At 43.6% G+C, this 21,595-nt stretch overlaps 1 protein-coding gene across 1 annotated transcript in view; it reads right to left on the bottom strand.

Annotated features, from left to right (window-relative positions):
* Positions 1–21,595, bottom strand: part of nr6a1a (nuclear receptor subfamily 6, group A, member 1a) — a 122,155-nt gene that overhangs the window by 38,605 nt on the left and 61,955 nt on the right. Inside the window, exon 3 of the mRNA XM_082555330.1 lies at positions 14,741–14,764. Coding sequence (XP_082411456.1) covers positions 14,741–14,764 — 24 coding nt within the window. The remainder of the gene's footprint in view (positions 1–14,740; positions 14,765–21,595) is intronic.

The following is a 21,595-nucleotide window of genomic DNA, read 5'->3' on the forward strand; positions in this document are numbered from 1 at the left end:
TGCCAAACCAAAGTCCTTAAAGGAAAACATCGATCGAAGGGCCAGAAAGCGCTGTGTCTGTGGACCTCCGTCCAATTTGTCCCAAGCTGAGCTGAAACGTTATGTGACCGAAGCCCAAAAAGACACCCTCTCACGTGGGGCTGATATTAAGAGTGAGAAAGGACCCCATTCCAAATTCCTGTGATACAAGGAAGGGAAGGAGGAAGGGAGGAGCAGCGGTGGTGTGGTGGGCGGAATTAAAGTGTGGAAAGTGCCAAAAACCAGTTTGTTGTTTTTGACATTTCCTCTTGTCCCAGCACACAACACCATTTGCATAAAACAGCCAAAAGGAAGAAAAACATATCAAGTGAGCAGCACATATGGAGGTGCACCGTGCAGCTGCAGCTACGTCACAAGCAGCACATAAACAAAGTGCTGGAAGCCAGCGAGGCTCTGACAAGCTGGGCTTTCTCTGCTCATTAGCCCGGCCTGAAAATCATTAACTAATTACAGCATAAAGGCCTTATCCTGCCAACCTGCACACAAGCAGTACGCATCACACTGTTCATTCAGACTCGAAATATTAGACAGAAACCAACAGTGACGATCAACAGTGCTGCAGTTTGAGTTTCATTCATACATTTCAAATATATTCTCAGTTCCACTCAGATGTAGTTGCACTACTTGTACGTGGGACGCATTCAGGAAAGAAAGTGATCCTTGCTTACCTTCCCATGTATCCATTTCATGCTTCTCCCAGTCTGCCTGGACCCCATTCAAGCATGGACTCTGCTAAAGGAAAAAGCCACTGGGCCTGCTCTCCACATTGCTCTCGGTTTCTTTGCCCGGCTCCTCTGTTCTCTCCCCCACCAACCTCTTTCCTCGACAGCCTGCCCCTCTCTGACCGCAGAGAGATCAGCACTGGTCACTTTACTGCCTGGTCACATGACCGGCAAGAGTTCAAGCCCCCGGGGTCACCGCTTGGCTTGTGGTCCAATGACAGCCAGGGGTTATCTGAGTGGAAATGATAGTCCTATTTTCACTGGCGTTCAACAATGCTGCCCCCGCCCTTTCTTCCCAGCCCTCACACCCAAATTAGCCTCCCCTTTAACTCCCCTCTGGCACTTGGGAGGAGGACGTGCATGCCCTAGCATAAACACAGGTTCAAGCTGGCAAAACACAATGACATTAACTAACTGAAGCGCTCAGCGAAACAGGGGAAGCAGGTTAAAGATTCACACCTTGCTTGGTTACAAAGTGAGCACAGCAGGAAGCCAAACAGCAGCGCACGGAGACACTTTGTGCTCCTGCACGTTCCCACCTTCCACAGGTTTTCATGCTGAAGCTGCCCGTCCGACCTCTAAACCTCACTAATGCTGCGTGGATTAGAGTAAGGATGGTAACCAGGAGCCAGGTTCTGCTTACTGATTTCACAATATTTATTATCTGATTATGAGTCATTTAGCAGGGTCAGCAGGAGTTTAAACAAACACCCTGGTGAGAGCTGCAACATCCCAGCTCCATGTTGGCCTTCCTTACCATTAGAAGTCAACCAAACCATGTTAGCAGCACTGAAAACCAGTTAGATTAACTGGAGCTGTCCAAAGAGAAAGCACGGGCGACAGTAATCGATCATTTAAAATTTGTTTTTAGAATTTAATTCATTTGGGAAAAAGTAAAACATTTACAGATGTTTTTTCATTCTTGCATTTTCCTCTCCAAATCTTCTATAGATATCCTAATAATAGGACCACTGCTCTCATGAAGTATACGCCCAATATCACAGGAGCCCTAACGCATCCTTCCCTGTTATCAGCCCCAAAATCCACTGTGGGCTGAGCTCTTCTTCTCTGGATGACCTGCTGAAGTTCAAGCATCACAACGTGTTACTTAATTGTTGCTCTGAGTATTTCAGAATCTGCTGATCTGTGAACCAAAAAGGAGCATTTGCCTCGTGATGATTTATTTCTCTGCATATTTGTTGAACCTAAATGTTTCAGATCATCAAACAAATTGTAACGTTAGAAATAACCAGAGTAAAAACAAAATGCAGTTTTTATTTTAAGTTATTCTAAGGTGTGAAAAAGTAACTGTGACTGATGCAGCTGGAGGGCCTGTAAAATTCATCGCAAAGCATCTCAGTCTGATTCAAGTCCAGACACTGATACGAGCGCTCCAAACGCTTCAGTTAGTCAGAGGTGAACGAGCGGAACTGACGCCCAAACTTCTCCCTTCAGAGAGCAGAATTCATGGTTCCATCAACTGAATCACTACACAGTTTGATAATGTGTAAGAATATCTGTGTGTTACAGTAACAGTGGTTGGGCAACAAACCCAAAATCTAACTGAATCTGTCAAGAAGAGAGAGAGAAAACCTAAAAGTGTGTCGTCTGCTGGATATCAAACATAGCTGTGCACCTGACCAGTATATTTGTCCATGCACGTTCGAGGATTAAAATTCTTCACCAGGGGACAAACGTAGAGAAAACCATCCTTAACCTGCAAATTTTACACGTGCAGATTTTTGCTGCAGATTTTGTGGAGCTGACAAGATAAAACCTTTGTTCTCATAGCAACCCTTTATTTACTTTTATAGTCCTGCTTAAGAGACATTTTCAAAGGTTACGCACAGGAAACACAGCAGCACACAGCGTCTCCTCGGCAGGAAGAAGAACTTTAATGCTAACAGACACAGGCTGTGTTGGTACACAATATTTTTACTCCAAGTGGAATCAGCTCGATACTGATGACAAATCAAACCTGCGCCGTGCAGTGGGGGAGGGATGTACCACGTGTCACCCTTGACCTTAGCAGTTATCCTCCCACAGCATAATGACCCCTGTTGCCTTTAACCTTGAAGTCAATGGGAGACAAAACAGCGCCGAGCGCCCTATCTGTGGTTACGGGGAGGGAGGCGCTACCTGGGATGGGCCTGGGAGACTGTGTGTGTGTGTGTGTGTGTGTGTGTGTGTGTGTGTGTGTGTGTGTGTGTGTGTGTGTGTGTGTGTGTGTACAGCTGATGATCATTCTTCTATAAAATCTCTTTTCTTAAACAGATAAATAATAATCAGCAAAAATGTGTTTTTAGATCTTATTTATTCATTTTTTATTTAACAGTTTCTGGTTTTTCTGCCCCTCAGAGGTCCAGACTGTCTTTGACACAGACCACACATATCTATGCTGCTTGGCACTGAACGTGCGCCACGCTCACATTTTTATTAAATATATAACTCAAATCACACCGAGTGGAACCGAGCACAGACTGACTGCACAGCCAAACGAACACAGACATGCAAAACATTAGAAGTGCCTGTATCACATGTGCATCTCTGACAGTTGTGTAGCTTTTGTGATGCATCCGTGATGCAGTTTCACTCTTTGCCTACTGAACACCTCACAGGCTCACTGCTGAGACACAAACGCAACATGTCTGTTGCTCATAGGGCAAATAGCAAACACGCCCCTGTCTCCCATGTCTGGATCTGAGTCGAGGTTAAAGTTGCGGTACATAATAAGTGTAGTAAGAAGGGTTTGTCTGCATGTGCACTTATTTAACTTTACCTTTGAGCCTGTGTTAAACTGACAGTGCATGGGTGCAGCTACAAACTTGAACAGGTGATCTGAGGAAGGGTTTAGTGATTTATTTAGTGTTATCAACTTTCTTTGATAACAATCTGGGTCTTTACACAGACGTGCTCTTAAAGAGCTTTTGTGAATCCACTATTACAGAGTATTTAGTATTTATGTTGTTGCAAATACAGTTTAAGTCTCACGTTGTTAAGTCCTGCACTGCCTGTACTCTTTTGTTCAGCAGCCTCAAACACTTCCTTTAATGAGTCTGTTTTGGAGTTTTTCCTTCCCACTCTTGCCAAGTCAGCTGCTTATGTGCACTATGAAGATAAAACTGAAGCGATATACGACGTGAACGAGCAGCCACGGTTGCAAAGGCAACAATGCACAGGTTGGGCAGCAGCTGGATGAAGGAAAACTATCATCTTCAGCAACACTTCAATAAATGTGTTCACAGGATCACAGCGCTGTCATAATGGTGCTTCATTATCACAGTACACTTACTGTTACATGTCAGAGCTGTTGCCAGGTTACACACCTAACTCAGAGGAGGCAGTTACCTTGGCTACGGCTGCATAACAGCATAGCTAAAATCAAAGATCTTCCTGCTTTTGTCTGCGGCATTAGGACACAAAGTGTTGTCATCACACACTGTGCCATAAATACTTACTATAAAACGATGTGACATGTAATAGACTCACGCTTCAACTTACTACAGCTAAAGTCAGAGTATGTATATAAGATGTATGTGAGAAGATGGGAGGCCTGTTCTCTATCCTGGCCCTGGGCTGTTGGCTATGCTGTCACTGTATGAAATCCCTTAACTTTAACTTCATGTCGGGTCAATGCAGTCAGTGAATGTGTGGAAGCTTGCAGTGTAGGGTCAAAGGATGTCGATATCAGGCTTCCTCTCACAGCTCTGAGACCAGGGGAAACAATCAAATCATCAAACACTATGCATGGGTTATGCATGATTTTCACATGATGAAAAAGACAAGTTCTTAGTATCACAACTGCATGTTTCATGAGAGGCTAAAATGCTGTATGTTTGCATAACATTTTGAAAACAAATCAAAGTTCTGTTCCTAAACGCTGATGTGCTACAAAGTCAGCTGGAAAGAGCCGTTTTGTGGCTTGTTTGCTGGATTTCCCTGAACATTTGGGTAACAAAGGGCATTGCTCTGGTTGAGCTCCCTTCCCCCTCTCCACACTGTCACAAACCTCTCCACTCTTCAGACAAAGAGCTTCAAGAAAAACAGGCGGCACGGCTCTCGCTCTCCTGCAAACATACACACCATTTCCCAAAGCAATCGGCAGCATCCATCCATTCTAGCATTTGAGCTCTACACTGAAACACAGACGGGTAAACCCACAGCTCTTTATTTCTGACTGTTGTTAACACTTAGCTTTCATTCTTTTCCCTTCAGAGCTTTGAGGTGCTGATCTACGGACTGAAACCTGGAACGAGCCGCCTCCCCCTGCCAAAGGCCAGCACAGAAACCCTCACAAACTCCTCCTAAGAGCAAAGTTGTTCTCAATGATGAATGTTCAGAGGCCAAATAAAAGCCTTCTCTTGTGTTTTGGTAAATCCATGCGTCTTTTGGTCGCACATGAATGAGACCACATCAAGGGTGGGATTTTCATGAGTTACACACAATTTTATTTTGGACCCACACACCTAACACAAAAGGCTGAATAACAGCGCTTCGTCTCGATGTATTCAATAATAACGTTTAAAAACAGGTCACCTCAGGTTTACTGTTCTATAAGGACAGTGTCAGATTACAGCCAACGTTTCCTGATGTTCAGATCATCAACATCTGGGTTTCTAACACTACTAATACTGTATTATTGTACTGACAGACGAGCCGAACTGCTGATGGTTTGTTGGCTTTCTTATTAAATATGAATCAGTCTCAGTGTAACCTTCGGTCAGTCAGATCTCCATGTGATAACAAGGAGTTCATTTTCTATAGGAGGCTGAAAAACCTTGGAAGCCAGTGGAATAGACGCTTATATTCATGATTAATACCAGTGTGGGGGGTAATCACTGGGTGATGAGTGGATCCATGCGGCTGCTCTCTCGCTGGACGCTCCAAAGGCAGAAACGGTAAAACTGAGGTGACCTGGTCTCCAGATTTCACTGAGCGAGCCCAAAAACAGCCAATCACACAAGCCAGTCGTCATGAATTGAGTTATGTTTGCAATTTATTTTACATCCATTTCTAAATATTTCAGCCATATAAAAACAGGTCGAATCATCTGCTGGTCAGAGTGTAGTCCGGGGTTTGGACAGCGTGGGGCTCATCACATTCAATTTGAATAAAGCGCAGAATGCAGCTCGCAAAATACGAAACATGCTAATTTTATGTTGTTTGCATCGATCAGTGTATGTTGATGCTAATATAAACCATCTCATGGGATCTGTTTATGGAAGCAACGTGGGGAAGAAAATCAAGTCCCATAATGTAAAGCATTAAACAACAAAGCAGGGCCAGCCCCAGAGCTGCAACCAGTTCTCCCAGTTATGTTTGGGCTTCTGAAAACGACTGACGATGTATAAAAATAGCTGTCATTCATAAACGGGAATATTCTTGTTAACACTGTGAATGAAAGCTGAAAGTCACATTTTAAATATTTGACTTCAAATCACAGGAAAATGACAGATGATGACGTCCAGACTATTCGCTTAAAGACCATCTTCAGGTCAGCTCTGCCTGCGATAAATGTTTAGCAGCCACTTTCTCTGGCTTATTTTACATTTCCACATAACATTAACTTGGGCCTTTCCCACTCTGAGTAACTCGGTGTTTTTCCAGTCGTTGCTCCAGGTTGCTGACATTCCTCGAGCTCTGGTTGCCACATCGCTGTGCGTCCATTCCTGTGCAGTCACCACGCTCTGCTTAGCTTTAGTTTGCTTCCTTGCATTAAAACGTCTAAACCACGGGTCAGTTTTTAGTAGTAAATTAAATATAAATTAAGTAAAATCATATAAAAACAAAGCAAATAATGAATCAAAAATGTGGCAAAAGAAACAATAAGACAATGAAAGAAAAAGCCAGCAGGTTGCGTAACATCTGCCTGCAGCCAGCAGGAAAACAAAGAATCCCAGTGTGATTTGAGCTCAGTATCTCACAGCCTTTCACACATCCATCTAACAGTAATATTACTGGCTGTAACACTAACACTCACTCTAACAAGTCCAAATGAGGCTGCATGTCAAACAACAGCGTAACCTTCAGTGCAGATCTTCTTCCTGCCCACCTGAAGATCGAGTGTTTTAATACTCTCCTCATCCGCTACCTCATCTGTGACCAGTTTCCCAGAATTCCTTTGATCCCGATTAAAATACCCCACTAACACTGGCCTGTGGTCTCTCTGTAGCTCTGCTTTAATAGAAATCTCTCTGTAGGACTGCTGGATGGATGCACCAGCAACTGCACAACAAGCTGTTGAACTGTCAGAGACAAAACCCTGATGTTGGCATTTAATGATCTCAAACTCAGAGCTGCAATGTGCCCGTTACACACAGGAGGAGCCTTTAACGTTCAAGCAAGGTGAAGTGCAACACCTCTGTTTCACACACATATTCAGATATTCTTGCACCGGGAAGTCAAAGTAGGCGTTTCCATCATTATGCCAACCTGTCATTAAACACATGGAAGGTTAAAACATCAAAGTTCAATGTCTAACAGCTACTTTATACGAGAAGCTGTTCATTCATGTAATTCTACTTTCTGCTAAAAGTCAGCTTACTAGAACAAAGTAACCCAGAATTTCAAAAAGACGCAGTCATGTTGATGGAGGCTGATCTTAATCATTACCCAGGATGACTCATAAATATGAAGCTTCGTGGTTTCCTTTGGTGCCATCACTGTGTCGGCACGGCTGTCAGGTGGGACTGCAGATGTTAACATATTGACAGGACAGCTGCACGTGGCTAAAGACAGACGTGCAGAGGAACAGCGGACTGCATGTAACCCAGCAAGGCACTCAGCATTTCTGCAGACTGATTCAAGCTGCTTCATCTTTGACGTTTTAATTTTTTATATAATTAAAACAAAAGTACACCATGAAATGAAACTGCTTTCTGAACTGCCTGCCCTTTGAACAAGCCTATTAACACGACATGTGACTCTTTATATTTATTAGCTTATATTTTGACAGAGTGCTGCATCCGTTTCTGTTCCTTCAGGTGACCTTAAGTGTTTGTCACGGGACACTTAGAGTTTCTGTAACATTTTTAACTCTGTAAAGTTTAAATTAAAAAAATCAAAGGCACTCACAGCGAGTGCTCACTCAGTCTTTTTATGTCACGTGAAACCAAAAACCTAATCACCAGTCTGCTCTTCCTTCATTTAGCTTTTGAAACAATGAATATTGACCAGTTTTCATGCTCAAGCTGTGGGAACAGTGGGCCAAGTCAGCATGACAAAAGGTCAAAGGTGAAATCATGGCTTCGTCACAAGCTTGAGGACAGGAGGAGGAGGAGGAGGAGGAGGAGGAGGGACTCCCCCCCCCCATGCCCTGTTGATTTTTCCACAGTGAGTTTCCCAGAAGTGACAACACACCCCTGTTTGACTGACGCCCTCTCTGTTTTGATGAGTTGGCAATAATTTGATAGCAAAGTCATTAAAATGACATGTTAATCCTTCCCGGTGTGAAACTCAGCTGCTGTGTGTTCTGCTGTAAAGCACATGTGATATCACCATGCTGTGAGCAGTTATTACAGATTCTCTTCTTCTGATTTTGTTCTGCCATCATGTTTACATACATATACATCAGGAGTAACTAATGTGATCACTTGCCTTAAGACACAAGCAGTGACGATGCCAATGATGTTGAATGATGTTGTTTTACATTACAGCAGTAACCTTGGTAACCACACAGTCACTTGTTCCCGTTGTTAATACACTGTGGAATATTTTGAAGGACAGCGTTCATGCAAGCAGCTGCATGAAGTGTTCAATCCCAGCTTAGTGCCAAACTTTGGTTTCATGCTGCCTTTAAGCCCAGTGGGAAACAAAGCACACGTGTGTATCATTTCACCAAAGCACTGAAAGATGTTACCTCGTTAAAACAAAACATTCTGTCGCACCATCACATCATCGTCAGGCTACAGTGGTGATGGAGGTGCTGTACCACAATCCCCCAGCAGAGGGTGGTCACACACAGACCCAGAGCCCCTCTGAGCTCAGGAGACAAAGAGCCCGATAAGTCAGCAGCATGAGGTGACTTGTTCACTCACAGATATCAACAATCTGCAGAGCAGCGTGTGACCGCAGCCATCACAATGTATAGATGTGGGCCAGCAGCTTCGAGGGTGCTGAGGGCTGCTTCGCCTGCTGCTCGTCTCATCCACAGCCAAACAGCCAGCGCCACCTTTGATGTTTGCTTTCTCTTACCAGAAGCGCTTTCTTTTCCACTGGTGGACGACTGCTTTGGATCAAAGTACAGATATTTGTACGAGGCTGTCAAAAGCCCGTTTACATAATTCGTTTGCTTTGGAGACTGAAAATGATTTTCACAGTTCTCTGTAGCAGCTTTGTGAAAGTTTAGCAAAATAAAAATACTCACACAGCTCAAACCAATGCAGACAAGCCCAAACGTACAACCTACAGTCGGGGTTTCGAGTGGAGACCCCACCCCAGACTTCACTGTACAAAACAGCTGGGGGCACCCAACACCCGCTGTGCAACTCGAACGCAGACACGTGTCTGTCTGAATGCCACGAAGCGGCGAGCAGACGTAAACCTCACGCCTTTATTTTGAAGGAGGACGAGACAATAAGATGTCGGGTTCACAGGTGAGTCTGGCAGCAGGACGCCTGCTACGCCTTCTTCAAAAGCAGTGGTGCTGAAGCTCGGGTGGGACCGGGGTCTGTCACGTTACAGTGGGATCCCAACTCGTCTCCCTCTTCCCTCCATCTGTCACGCCCCAATCCTCACCCCCCACCTCTACACCCAATCTTTTGTCTGTTTTGGGGGTTTGGTAACTCACTTTGGTGATTTTTGGGGGGTATTTTTGGAGGAGGCGGGGGGCTAAACATATCTGCGAGGACGTAAGCGTGTTGGATGCTTTGAGAGCGTTTCTGGAATTCCCTCAAAGGCACATTTCAAAATGGCAGCCATTGCATGAACTCAGGGAGGAGTCTGGATGTGGACATCGAAGATTTAAAGACTGGCAACCTTCAGCTCTGAGGTCTGGACGACATCTGGGCAGAATATTTGGACATCTCATGCTGATAGAGGTAAAAGCCCACAGTGGCGGCACTGGGAGGCCGTCCTCTACAGTGGCTAACAATAGGTCCCAACAGTTTCGCCTCTTTAGCCCTTCCCCTCCCGTATCCCTCATCCCTGCTTTGTCCACACCGAGCTCATCCCTTATTTCTCTCACCCCCCCATAATCTCCCACAGCCACCCCCTCTATCTCTTAACCCCCCCAACCTCCCCCCACCCCCTTCTGTCCAGCCCTCCTCTTCTTGCTCCAGAACTGTCAGATGTCATTAGCTGCTTTCACGCTCATGGCCTGTAGGAATAACAGCCGTGAACCTCGCCGAACAGCGCCATTCTCCTGCTCCAGTTAGTTCTCCACTCAGCACAGGATGTTGCACAAATACCAATGTTATTCACGTCGTGGCCCCTTCACTTACACAACATGCCCCAGCAAAAGGGCAGTTAGGCGGACGCAAATCTCAGCGGAGAAGGTCACGGCGCCGAGTGAAGATGCGCGCGTGTTGTATAACACGGTCACGCTCGCTCGCAATTATCAGCTCGTCCCACAGACTCACGGATCAACCCACGGCTTTGCTAAGATCTGCCTCACGTGGATCAAAAAACAGATCCACTTCTTATCTTCTTATGGAGCCACGGGCTTCAACGTTTTTTTAAATATATCATGCTCAGCTTATTCCCCATAAAGTTTCAGCTGCGGGGCAAGTTGTGCTTAGCATTAAAAGCCCACTGTGACCAATGAGCTGGAAAATGTGCAGAAGTTTTTATTGTGCATAGAAGCATTCTGCCATGGCATACATACATGTAACAGACGCTCCATGCAGACGGCTGATTTGCACGCTGAAGCGTCAGCAGACTTTCTTCAGGTTTGACGGTGCACACGTCCACTGATGGTCAGTAGAAACCGCAGAGGGGAAGAGCCAAACCAGACTAGCATCCCTCGGGCAGAACAAACCCAAACACCTGAAACTAATGTAACCCAACAGGGGTGGAGATTTTGTTTGTCACGGTAAGAATGTGCAAATTTTATCTACTCTGTAAAAACTGATTGATACGCTGGAACGTTACACACGAGTGCAAAGGAATAAGATAAGATAAGATAATAATAATAAGAATGTTTGCATGTTTAAGGCTACAGGAAAACATTCCTCGGGGGAGGGGCTGATCTGAAGCCTGGGCCGTGCAATTATCAGTTTGGCGAGTGAGCGCAGATAGATTAATACAAACACGAGGAGAGCGCAATTTCTCATCACTCCGTACCCGACAAGCCCAGCGTGGAAGGAAGGCTTAGAGGCTAATAATCAAAGCAGATTAGCCCATGCTCTGATAGATGCTACGCAAGCCTGCTAATCATCCGAGTGATAACCATGAATCATCCAATCACAGTCAGAAATAAGCAGTGTGTTTCAAATTAGGATTTTGATTGAATGATCGCTGTATCAGCAGCCATCAGAGTGGCTCTCTTTGACTTCCATTTGCCTTCTCCAGCCCACGTCGCAGTAATTCCTCAGAGTTAATACAGTATGTGTAAGTCGGTGCATATTAAGCGAGGCAGAGGAGGGTGGGCGGAAACACTGGAGCTACAGAGAACCGCTGTGACTGTGATCTCAGGCCTACCCGCCCTGTGATTTAGCCTCAAAATGACAGACTCGCCCCTCGTTGGGCTACTAGCGCAGAGCTAATGACATGCTGCATGCGCTAACATGACTATTAGCCCACTCTGAGCAGCAGGAACTGACAGGAGCACAATTCTGTCATTACTCCCCAAGGAGATCTCTAATCAGAAAGGCAGAGACACCAGGAGACGCCGGTCTCGCTGGATTCAGCGTGGAGACAAAGAGGCAACGGGCTGGCTGCGCCTCACCTCGGCCTTTAGGAGCCCTGCATGCAGCTCTCAGGGGACGTGATGGGAACTGGTACCGGCAGTAAACATTGCTGTTCTTGTGCTTTTTTTGGCAGACATGCTTTCTAAGAAATGGATAATGTAATTGAAAGGCTGGATTTGAGCTAGAACCATGATCTAATCTGAGAAACCTAACCAAAGCCAACCTGCAACTACAAACCAGTGGATGTTTCCTAAACAGCAGCAGTGTGGACACAGCGTGCTGGAAGTAGGTGCTGTTACTAGCCAACTACACACAAGTATAGCAGTGACCAACTCTAAAGTCCTTTAGACACTGGACACATGTCATCATCAGCATGCTTCTTAGTTCAGGGATATAATCAGCTGTTCATGAGCACATGGACGGCTGATCAGTACCAAGACTGTGCTCTTACATATGGAAAGCTGAACTCATCTACCCAACTAACCGAATATTCAGCTGCTTTGTGCTAATGCTGCTCCTCCAGATGCCAAAGTTAGCTCCACTTTGCTGCCTACTTGCACAGAAGAGGTCTGAAGTGACGCTTTTAATATTTAAATAGCTGTACCTGCAGCTCTGACACACCACACATTACATAATGTGCATAACCTTCTGTGGATTTACGATCACAGACGTCCCATGTTGTACGTGTCACCACTGAGTGCTGATGAATGTGAATCCTCTCATGCAAAGATGGTTTTAAAAGTCTGAGTTAGTTAAATGAAGTAATGGCCAAACCCACAGCATATGTGACCCACAGAGGATAGTAACCACTCAGGTAACTGAGCTTTGAGCAGGTCTATTTCCTGGTACTTTACACTATAGCTGTCAATAAACATCTGCATTTCACATAAAACTGTACTTGACATTATTACTACAATTGAATTTTGCTTTTTTATTTTATGTATTTTTAGACACAGCTTAATGGGAGTATGTATATGTATTTTACATTATGTGAGTTTTTATTGTCTTTGATTCATTTTCTATATGTATTTCTTTTTTATTTGTTTATTTTCTATGTACTGTATTTTCCGCGCTATAAGGTGAACTTGAAAGCCTTTAATTCTCTCACAAATCGACAGTGTACCTTATACATATGAGCTTGTGTACCTTATAATCCGGTGCTCCGTATGTATGAATTCTGGTTGTGCTCACTGAGCTGATTTTATGTGCTACACGGCGCTCAGAAATCTGTCCAAAACTATTTTGGTACGACTTTGCTAAGCTAGGAAGCCGCACCGCATGCTGGATAGTCGGAGCATTACGGCTGCTGTAGTCAGGAGTCTGGGTCCTAAACTCCGTCTCTTCAGGTCCTAAAGTCAAACGAACGCTGCAGCATCACTGAGAGTTACAAACTGTCTAAAGTCTTCCATCTGTAATAAAATGATCAGCGTTGCTGCTTTACCAGGTGTAACAATGAAGTTTAACATCCAGGCATCCATGAAAACAGATTTATTAAATTCAACGGAGTTAGAAGTTAGCAGGAAGTTAGCTCGCTAGCTCAACATTAATGAATCGATGGTACGGAAGTGGAGGAAGCAAGAAGAATGAGTTGAGCAGTGTTTGACTTATCTGACTGTTTGGTTTCACTTCATGCGCCTTTTAATCCAGGGTGCCTTATGTATGAACAGACCCGTTCATCGACAGCGCGCCTTATGGTCCGGAAAATACAGTACGTCCTCTTACGTCATCTCCAGCCTCCTCTTGTACCACACCAATCCATGAGCATGGACCTCCTCCCGGGCAGCTCCGTGTCTTGGTTAGGACCATCTATCACAGCAGGTTTCTCCTTCACTCTTGCTGCCATCCTTCTGTCACAATTCACCCCTGACACTGGTCTCCGCCCCCCACCCCACCTATGCTGGCCTTTGCTTTGGATCAGTTTGGACCTGATTGGTACAGTTGTGGCACCAATCAGCTGGACTCCATTCCGTTTATCTCTTTATAAACTGCTTAGTAGAAGCAGAAGAGTAGACGTTACAATTAGGCGATGAAAATGTGAAACAGGCCATCACGTTATCATTATTTAACATTTAAACAAAAACGAATCCTATTTTTATACAAAGCGCTATGCTAGTTTGCTTGCAGTTCAAATTCTTCATCTGCAGTTTTCCTTTATTCCCAAATCACTCCTTGTCATCCTCCTTTTCAAGGAGAACAAGTCAAATTTGTCCACATTGTTTTTCGACTAAGCTCCACATTTCCCACAGTCCCGTCTACGTCTTATTACAGTTTGCATGGCATATTCTCAAATGTTTATTTTGCACAGGCTATATAAGCGTGGCCGACTCTTTGATTAACTCCCATTTACAAAATGTTTTATTGTTTTTGTGGCTGCTCCATTCTTGGATGTAACGCTCGGTCAAAAGCTCAGACGTCTCTTCCTGTTCTGCATCAGCCAGCGTTTCTGTGCATGTCTCATAATGACCATTCAAATCGTAATTTTTAAACATGGCTGCTCTCCCATAACTGAGCACATTTACCTCTGATTTAAATAAACACATATTTAGAAATCCATGTGTTGTTAAAAACTCTACATTCTGCATCAGCCTCTCTTTTTGTAGTCCAAAGTGACGTCGTTCAAAAACAGCAAACTCACATCTCTCATTAAGGAAATGTTCACTTCAAAATTAAATGTGATCTTTTCTCAAATAAATAACCAAAGAGAGAAAGTGACAGAGCTCTACACTGATCAGTGTTGGACATCTCAGCAAAGTGAGCCCCCATCAAGCATGGACCAGGTACCTGAGTCTGAGCTGAGTTAATGTCCAATAATACTAACAGAAGAGTGTGAGCCGGTGAATGTGTCACCGGGCAGACGTGATGCCAAAGGCTAGAAAAGAGTGTAACTGGACGACTTTATTGAAAATTATTATTTAAGGCAGCTACACGGTCCAACACGATGTGTGCTGTATAAGGTGAATTAATGCCACGTATCAATACTAGTACCAGCATTAATGCTGGCTGTAGTAATAACACTGGCAGTAGGAGTGGAAAAACCAACCACAGTATTTCAGTCGTTTGATATTTGACGTGTTATCTTTACAGTAACTTTCAGTACAGCGTATCTGAATTCTCCCAAAATGTTCCACTTACCCAGGTTATTTTCCCCGACTGCATCTGTGGACACAGAAAACAAAACTCTTATCAATATGCATGATCAACAGATATAGACCGTCAGTGCATATTTAGGCAGTGAGACTGTCGGCTTTTTCAGCAGTAATGTTATGTCTAAGCAGGGACGCAGGCTGACGTGCTGAGACCTGCACAGGAGGAAGGAGCAGGTATGAATATTGAACCCAGTTCAGCAGTTCGCTGCTGTGCAGTTAAGTCACATATGTGCTTCAGTGCAGAGACGGAAATAATGATTTAAAGTTTGCCAGAAGTTTTTTTAAATTCTGGATTTTTGATCGATATTGTCTCTTTCCTTTAAAATGAAACTACTACAACAAAACAGATTCTTCATTTCTCTGCGAGCAAATGAAACACAATCAGTTAAACGCTGTAATGCCACGTTTAAGATCCCCTTAAACTATTATTCACATTCTTCAATAATCAACTGATGTGCAGCCCTGGCTCTGATACTGCTCAGTGTTCATTTCAACTTTTAAATACAATTTTATAATTTACAGCAACAGTCACCTAGGGCTGTGCGATATGACCAAAATCTCATATCCTGATATAAGACATCTATCGTCCGATAACCATATAAATCACAAGAATGTAACATTTTCTGTAAATTCTGTGAATCTCGGGCAGCTCGACTTGGTGAAGTGTTTCCAGCTGGGCGTCGCGTACCTGGAGTCGAGGGTTTTAACACAGCGGTCTCCAACCTTTTTTGCGCCACGGACCAGTTTATGCCCGACAATATTTTCACGGACCGGCCTTTAAGGTGTCGTGGATAAATACAACAAAATAAAACTAGTACCGGTACCGAAAAAAAGAAGATTTATTCATAACACACGTGAAAGACCCAGGAAACCAGAGTAAACGATTAAAAACGATAACAAAATAACGCTGAAAACCGATAAAAACCCTGAAAACCAGACATTTCACACCTGAGCCTCAACTCTCGCGGCCCGGTACCAAACGACTCACGGACCGGTACCGGTCCGAGGCCCGGGGGTTGGGGACCGCTGTTTTAACGATGCATGAAACGATATATTTTTAGACATAAGTTGTAACGGCGCCGTTTTCTTTGCGAGCATTTCTTACACGGCGTGCTGCGGGGAAAAGCCCGTTCTAACGTTTGAGTCTAAGGTTTCTTTTTTAGCACCTGGCGGCTCTTTTTTAATTCTCATCCGTAAATACTCTGCCTCTTTCACGTGATTCAGTTTATTTTGAAAAGTCTCAACAGGATCTTGAACTTTATTGTGAAAGGTTTATGTGGAAACTAAACCAGCGGACACGCGATGGTTTTGCCGTCGTTGTTGCTAACGACAACGCATAAAAACAGGCGCGTCTCTGTCCGTAGTGTGGTTATATTAAAAAATAAGACAAAGAGAGAACTTTAAGAAATTAATAAAGTCACTATAGTGACATCAGAACCATGAAAAAATATTGCTGTAAACAGTTTATTTTGGGACACCACAAAACAAACGATAGCGTAAAATGAAACGACAGATGTTTTTATATCGACACCTGATATATATCGTTATATCGAGCAGCACTACAGTCACCTCACCCGCAACATTAGAGCAAAGACCCAACAATCAGACGCTCCTTAATGAGGAGCACTCGGGCACTGTGGGGAGGAAGAACTCCGTTTTAACAGGAAGAGCTCTCCTCAACAGAGAGGGGCAACCATCTGCTGCAACCGGTTAGGTGGAGACCAAAAATATACAGTATATCGTGAGTTCACCACTGCATGCAGCGCAGTCTCTGATGTCGCTCCACCAGAAATTAACTGCAAAATGACAGCAGTGTCCAAAAGTGTTTCTAGTTTTGCTGATGAGCTCATTATACACGCTACCTAGAACTTTCTAAACAGGAAGTATTGTGGGTGCTAAACAGCTGCAGGAGTTTTGAGTGATTCGTTTGTTTAGTGAAAGTAAACGACAACAGCATCGGGGTCACAGATGTGACGGCTGGCTCGGGTTAGCTTCAGTTTCGTGGTCATCCACGTTTATATGCCGGCAGCAACCTCCTGGGCTAAAACTGTTGTGGCTTCTATGAACGTCCCAACGGTCCAACATAGGAAAATATAGCAACAATGTGTGTGTGAATCTGTGACACTGGTTAATAGATGTCTTCCAAACTGCACACAACCGCCTTGGTTGACTTATCAGATTTATCTAAAGGCTACACAACCCCTGTCCTCTTCATCAGCAGCTTAACAAAATTCTCCTGACATCTTCACACCAACTGCCAAAAGCAAGGCAGCCTTACGAGGCACAAACGGTGACATCACCCGAACAACAGCTAAACAAAATAGGCCACAGCTGTTTGCTTCTTTAGGCTACAAATTAGACTCAATATGTCACATGGCATCACATCACAGGCAGGACTGAGGAAATAAGCATCGAGTTGTATCCACCGGACCGACCCGCTGCCATTTCTTTCCGTTTGCTTTTCCACAAATGCACATTCAGAGCTCGTGCTAATTTGCACTAAATGAAGAATGAGCAAAGAAGGGGGTATTGGCGGGCGCTGGATGAATTATGGAGGGATTTAAATAATAAATGACGAGAGAGTCTTAAAAGAGGGGAGGGGGGCACTCAGGAAGATAGCGGGACACTTTGTAGAAGCCATACTCTCCAAAGAGATCTGGGGCGTATGAATAATACCTTACTGGGTCCATTATCGCGTATCAAAGCATCAAATGAATTATTCTGTGCATGCGGGCCCTCGGATGTGCATACAGCACTGCGATAGTTCCACTTCAACAAGAAAACAGAAGGAACGGGCCATTTTTCCATACGCACACATATGGGAGCAGCGATGGAGACACCTGGGACAAATCCGTTAGCTGTCAGTGTGGAGACATTAAAACAGAAAACAGTTCATAAAGCCTTTAATGATGCAGACACCGTATTTACACCACATGGTTGAGGAAACTCTATACATCATCCTCATATTCATCCGCTTAGAAAGAAAAACATCCAGCAGGGAACAGACGAGTCCCTCCAGAGACGAGAAACGGGAAAAAGGAGAAGGGTGGGGGATCGCGAGTGTTGTTTCTCAGACCTCTACTTAGTCTAAAAATACCGAAGCTGAGCTCGGTGGGAAGGTTTCCCCAAAAACCACCTCAATATTTTAGCACAAGTATGTGGGGGAGTACTCTTTTCTGAGGCTTCGGTTGAGGCCACACCAACATACGTAGTCTTCATAGTATCGGGTTACTTTGATCAAGTCAATTTGAACTTTCAATGAAGAGACACAGTGTGTCACACATGTGCAGCTCACAGCCAGAGTAGGGGGAGGACCCTAGACTGTTGCTGCAGCACACATTATACATACACACAGTATGTGAAGAAACAGCACAAACATGGATTTTGATGTGCAAAAATAGATTTTTTTAAAGCAAATGTTAAACAATCTTTGCAACTTAGTGACAGAGGATCTTCACACAGAACTGAAACCCCACACTGTGACAGTGTTGCACCTCTCTCCTGACCTCCTCCACAGATACGACAATTTAAATAAAAGATTTCAACACTGGCTTTCATTAGGAATGGGAATTAAGTGGGAGTCCAATTCCCTACAATTGTTAGTCAACCTGTCTATTGAGCCTGCCTATCAGTTCTTGCAGCTGCGCTACAATCAGCTGATTTCAGTTGTGTGTTGCAGGAACAGCGTCACAGTCTACACCGCGTTCCTAATTATTATTGTGTTTAAGTGTCATACAGATGAAATAAGTTGTTTTTCAATTAAACCCATGGATGAAATTGTGTCTCGGGACTCTTTGTATCACTGAAAACAATCTCGGACACCTGTAGCATTAGTTTGCCAGGTGAGCCCAATTAAAGGACAAACTACTAAAGAAGGATGTTCCACATTATTAAGCAGGTCACCGTTTTCAAGCAATATAGGAATGAAAAATGATCTCTGCTGCTGAAAAGCATGAAATAGTTGAATGCCTTGGACATGTAATGAAAACCTCAGATATTTCACGAAAACTTAAGCGTGATCACCATAATGTAAGAGATTTGTGGCTGAGTCAGAGCACACACGGGTTCGTGCAGGTAAAGGCACAATGATGAAGGTTTCAGACAAATACATCCGATTAAGAGAGCAGCTGCTAAAAGGCCATCACAAAGCAGCAAACACATATGTGAAGCTGCTGCAAACATCAAGCTGTAGGATCCTCCAGAGACCTGCAGTTGTGCATAAACCACCTCTAACCAGAACTACAAGAAGACTCATTTTCAAACAGTGTTGTTCACTGATGAGTGCAGCGCAGCCCTGGATGGTCCAGATGGATGCAGTGGTGGATGGTTGGTGGACGACCACCATGTCCCAACAAGGCGGCAACATCAGCAGTAAGGTGGTGGAGTCATGTTTGAGCCAGAATCACGGGGAGAGAGCTCGTTGGCCTCTTTAGGGTCCCTGAAGGTGTAAAAATGACCTCTGCAAGGTATGTGGAGTTTCTGACTGTCCACTTTCTTCCATGGTAGAAAGAGAAGAACTGTGCCTTCTGCAACACAACAATCTTCATGCAAGACAATGCACCACCTCATGCTACAAGGAACACCTCTGCATCATTGGCTGCTATCGGCATAAAAGGAGAGGAACTCATGGTGTGGTCCCCATTCTTCCCTGACCTCAATCCTATTGGGAACCTTTGGAGCATCCTCAAGCAAACAAATAAGAGGGTGGGAGGCCGTTCACATCCAAACAGCAGCTCCGGGAGGCTATTCTGACATCCTGCAAAGACATTCAAGTAGAAACTTTCCAAAGACTCACAAGTTCCATGGATGCAAGAATTGTAAAAGGGGTCCTGTGTTAATATGCAAGTTGACCTGTTTAGATGTTTTTGATTTCAGTGAATATGTTCCCCTAATGCTGCAAATTTAACAAATGACCATTTTCAATTCTCTACAACCTATAAAACGTTTTGTAACTCTGTGTGTGTAATAATTTGGAACAGAGCGTTTTAAGTTTTTTATTTTTGACAAACATACTGTTTTCATTGGCAGCTTTGATGAGTAACATATGAATTATACTCTAATGGCTGATGACTGCAAAACTATGCCGACTGTCATTTGAATCGACTATTTAGGAAAATCTGAGAAAAATATCATTTGCATAATAATTTGGAACGCGGTGTAAAGCATGCACGTGCACGTTACTTTTATTTTTGTTACATAAAAAACAGAATCCAAGCATCCGAGACAATAAACTGCAATATGTTGCTAACACAACTTTGGCTCTTTGCAAGCACCTGCACAGAGAGCATGCTAACGCTAAGCTAAACAAGAACCCAGAGTGAACCCCGACCTCAGCCAGGCAGCCAGATCCTGAACTTCAACAGGTATGAAAACATCATGTGTTTCTACCTGTTCATGATTCTAAAGTAGAATCATGGAGTGATTGTAGCTCAGAGGCAGAGCAGGTCAGCTACGAAGTGGAAGGTTGGTGGGTCGATCGCAGGCTGCTCCAGTCTGCATGCCAAATATCCTTGGGCAAGGCACTAACCCATGTGTATGAATGTTAGATAGTTAAGCACTTAACAGCTCAGAAAAAGTGCTTGTGTGACTGTATAAAGTTGTCTAAAGCTTTGAGCGCTCAGAGTAGAACAGCGCTGTGGGGGTCGTTGTAAAGTCTGTGCTGGTTTTCAAGCTGTCGGCTTTATGTTCTATGAAGAGAAACATGACAGTAAAATAACGAGTGATATAATCAATTACTTTCTCTTGGAAGTAATTAAGTAGCATACTGCATTACTTTTAGGGAAAGTGTTCTGTGTAAGATGTGTAATTCTGACTTCTTTGAGTAATGACCTCAACATGAACAAAGCTTTGGCCATACAGCAGGCAATGAATTGACATGATACTTGGTGATGCTCATAGAAGAGCCAATGAGAATCGATAAGGAACCTAACTGATAAGGAAGTGATATCGATAATGGAATTGCTAAATTCTTATGAATTCTCAATCCTAGTTTTCATCCACCACTGATTTTTAAACGTTGTTATTTGAGTGTGTGTGAAGTCCTCTGACATCACACGTGACGCTGAATTGTTCACGTCAGACTTGAAGATGGTGAGTATCGTGCTCTTCTACTCTACCTGAGCCCTCAAAGCACTTTTTGAATGCTTCATGGGAAGCATCCAGCAGGCTAGGCATTAGAGGTGGGAATCACCATACATCCCACGATACGATATTATTGCAATTTTTTTAAATATTTTGCGATATTCAGATTCTGTACATAAAGGTAAACTTTATCAATATTCATTTTATCTAATATCAAAGTCTCACACTCAGTCTTTCTCTCAGTTCAGTTTTATTGTTGACAAACTGAACGGTTTGTATTACAGTCTAGTCCAACTTAACTGAATGCAACCATCTGGTACAATTACAGCTATTCTGAACTATGCAATTTATGAAAACTATGCAGCCCCTTCAGCAACTGAAGAATTTGAAAGTAAATTAAAACAAAATATAATTTTACATTAAATAAAAAAGTTTTAAACTTAATTAAAATAAAACGTGTCTTAAATTAAAATAAGTAAACTGTCATGTTTATTGCTGCCAAAATAAAGTTAAACACATTTGGACAGTGAAGGAATGTCAGGATTCTTGCTCAGAAAAAGGATCAACATGCTCTCAAGTCAGAGCACAAAAACCCTTTTTTGTAACAAAATATCGATTTCTGCTGTCCCTGTATCGATACATTATTAGCAAACAAAATATCACGATGCTACACAGTATCGATTTTTCCCCACCCCTACTAGGCGTCCAGCAGCGTAACTAAGGAAGGACGATGAGCCACCTGATCCATTATATGCTTTAT

Source organism: Aulonocara stuartgranti, assembly GCF_965226115.1.
Source record: "Aulonocara stuartgranti genome assembly, chromosome: 12".
NCBI lineage: Eukaryota > Metazoa > Chordata > Actinopteri > Cichliformes > Cichlidae > Aulonocara > Aulonocara stuartgranti.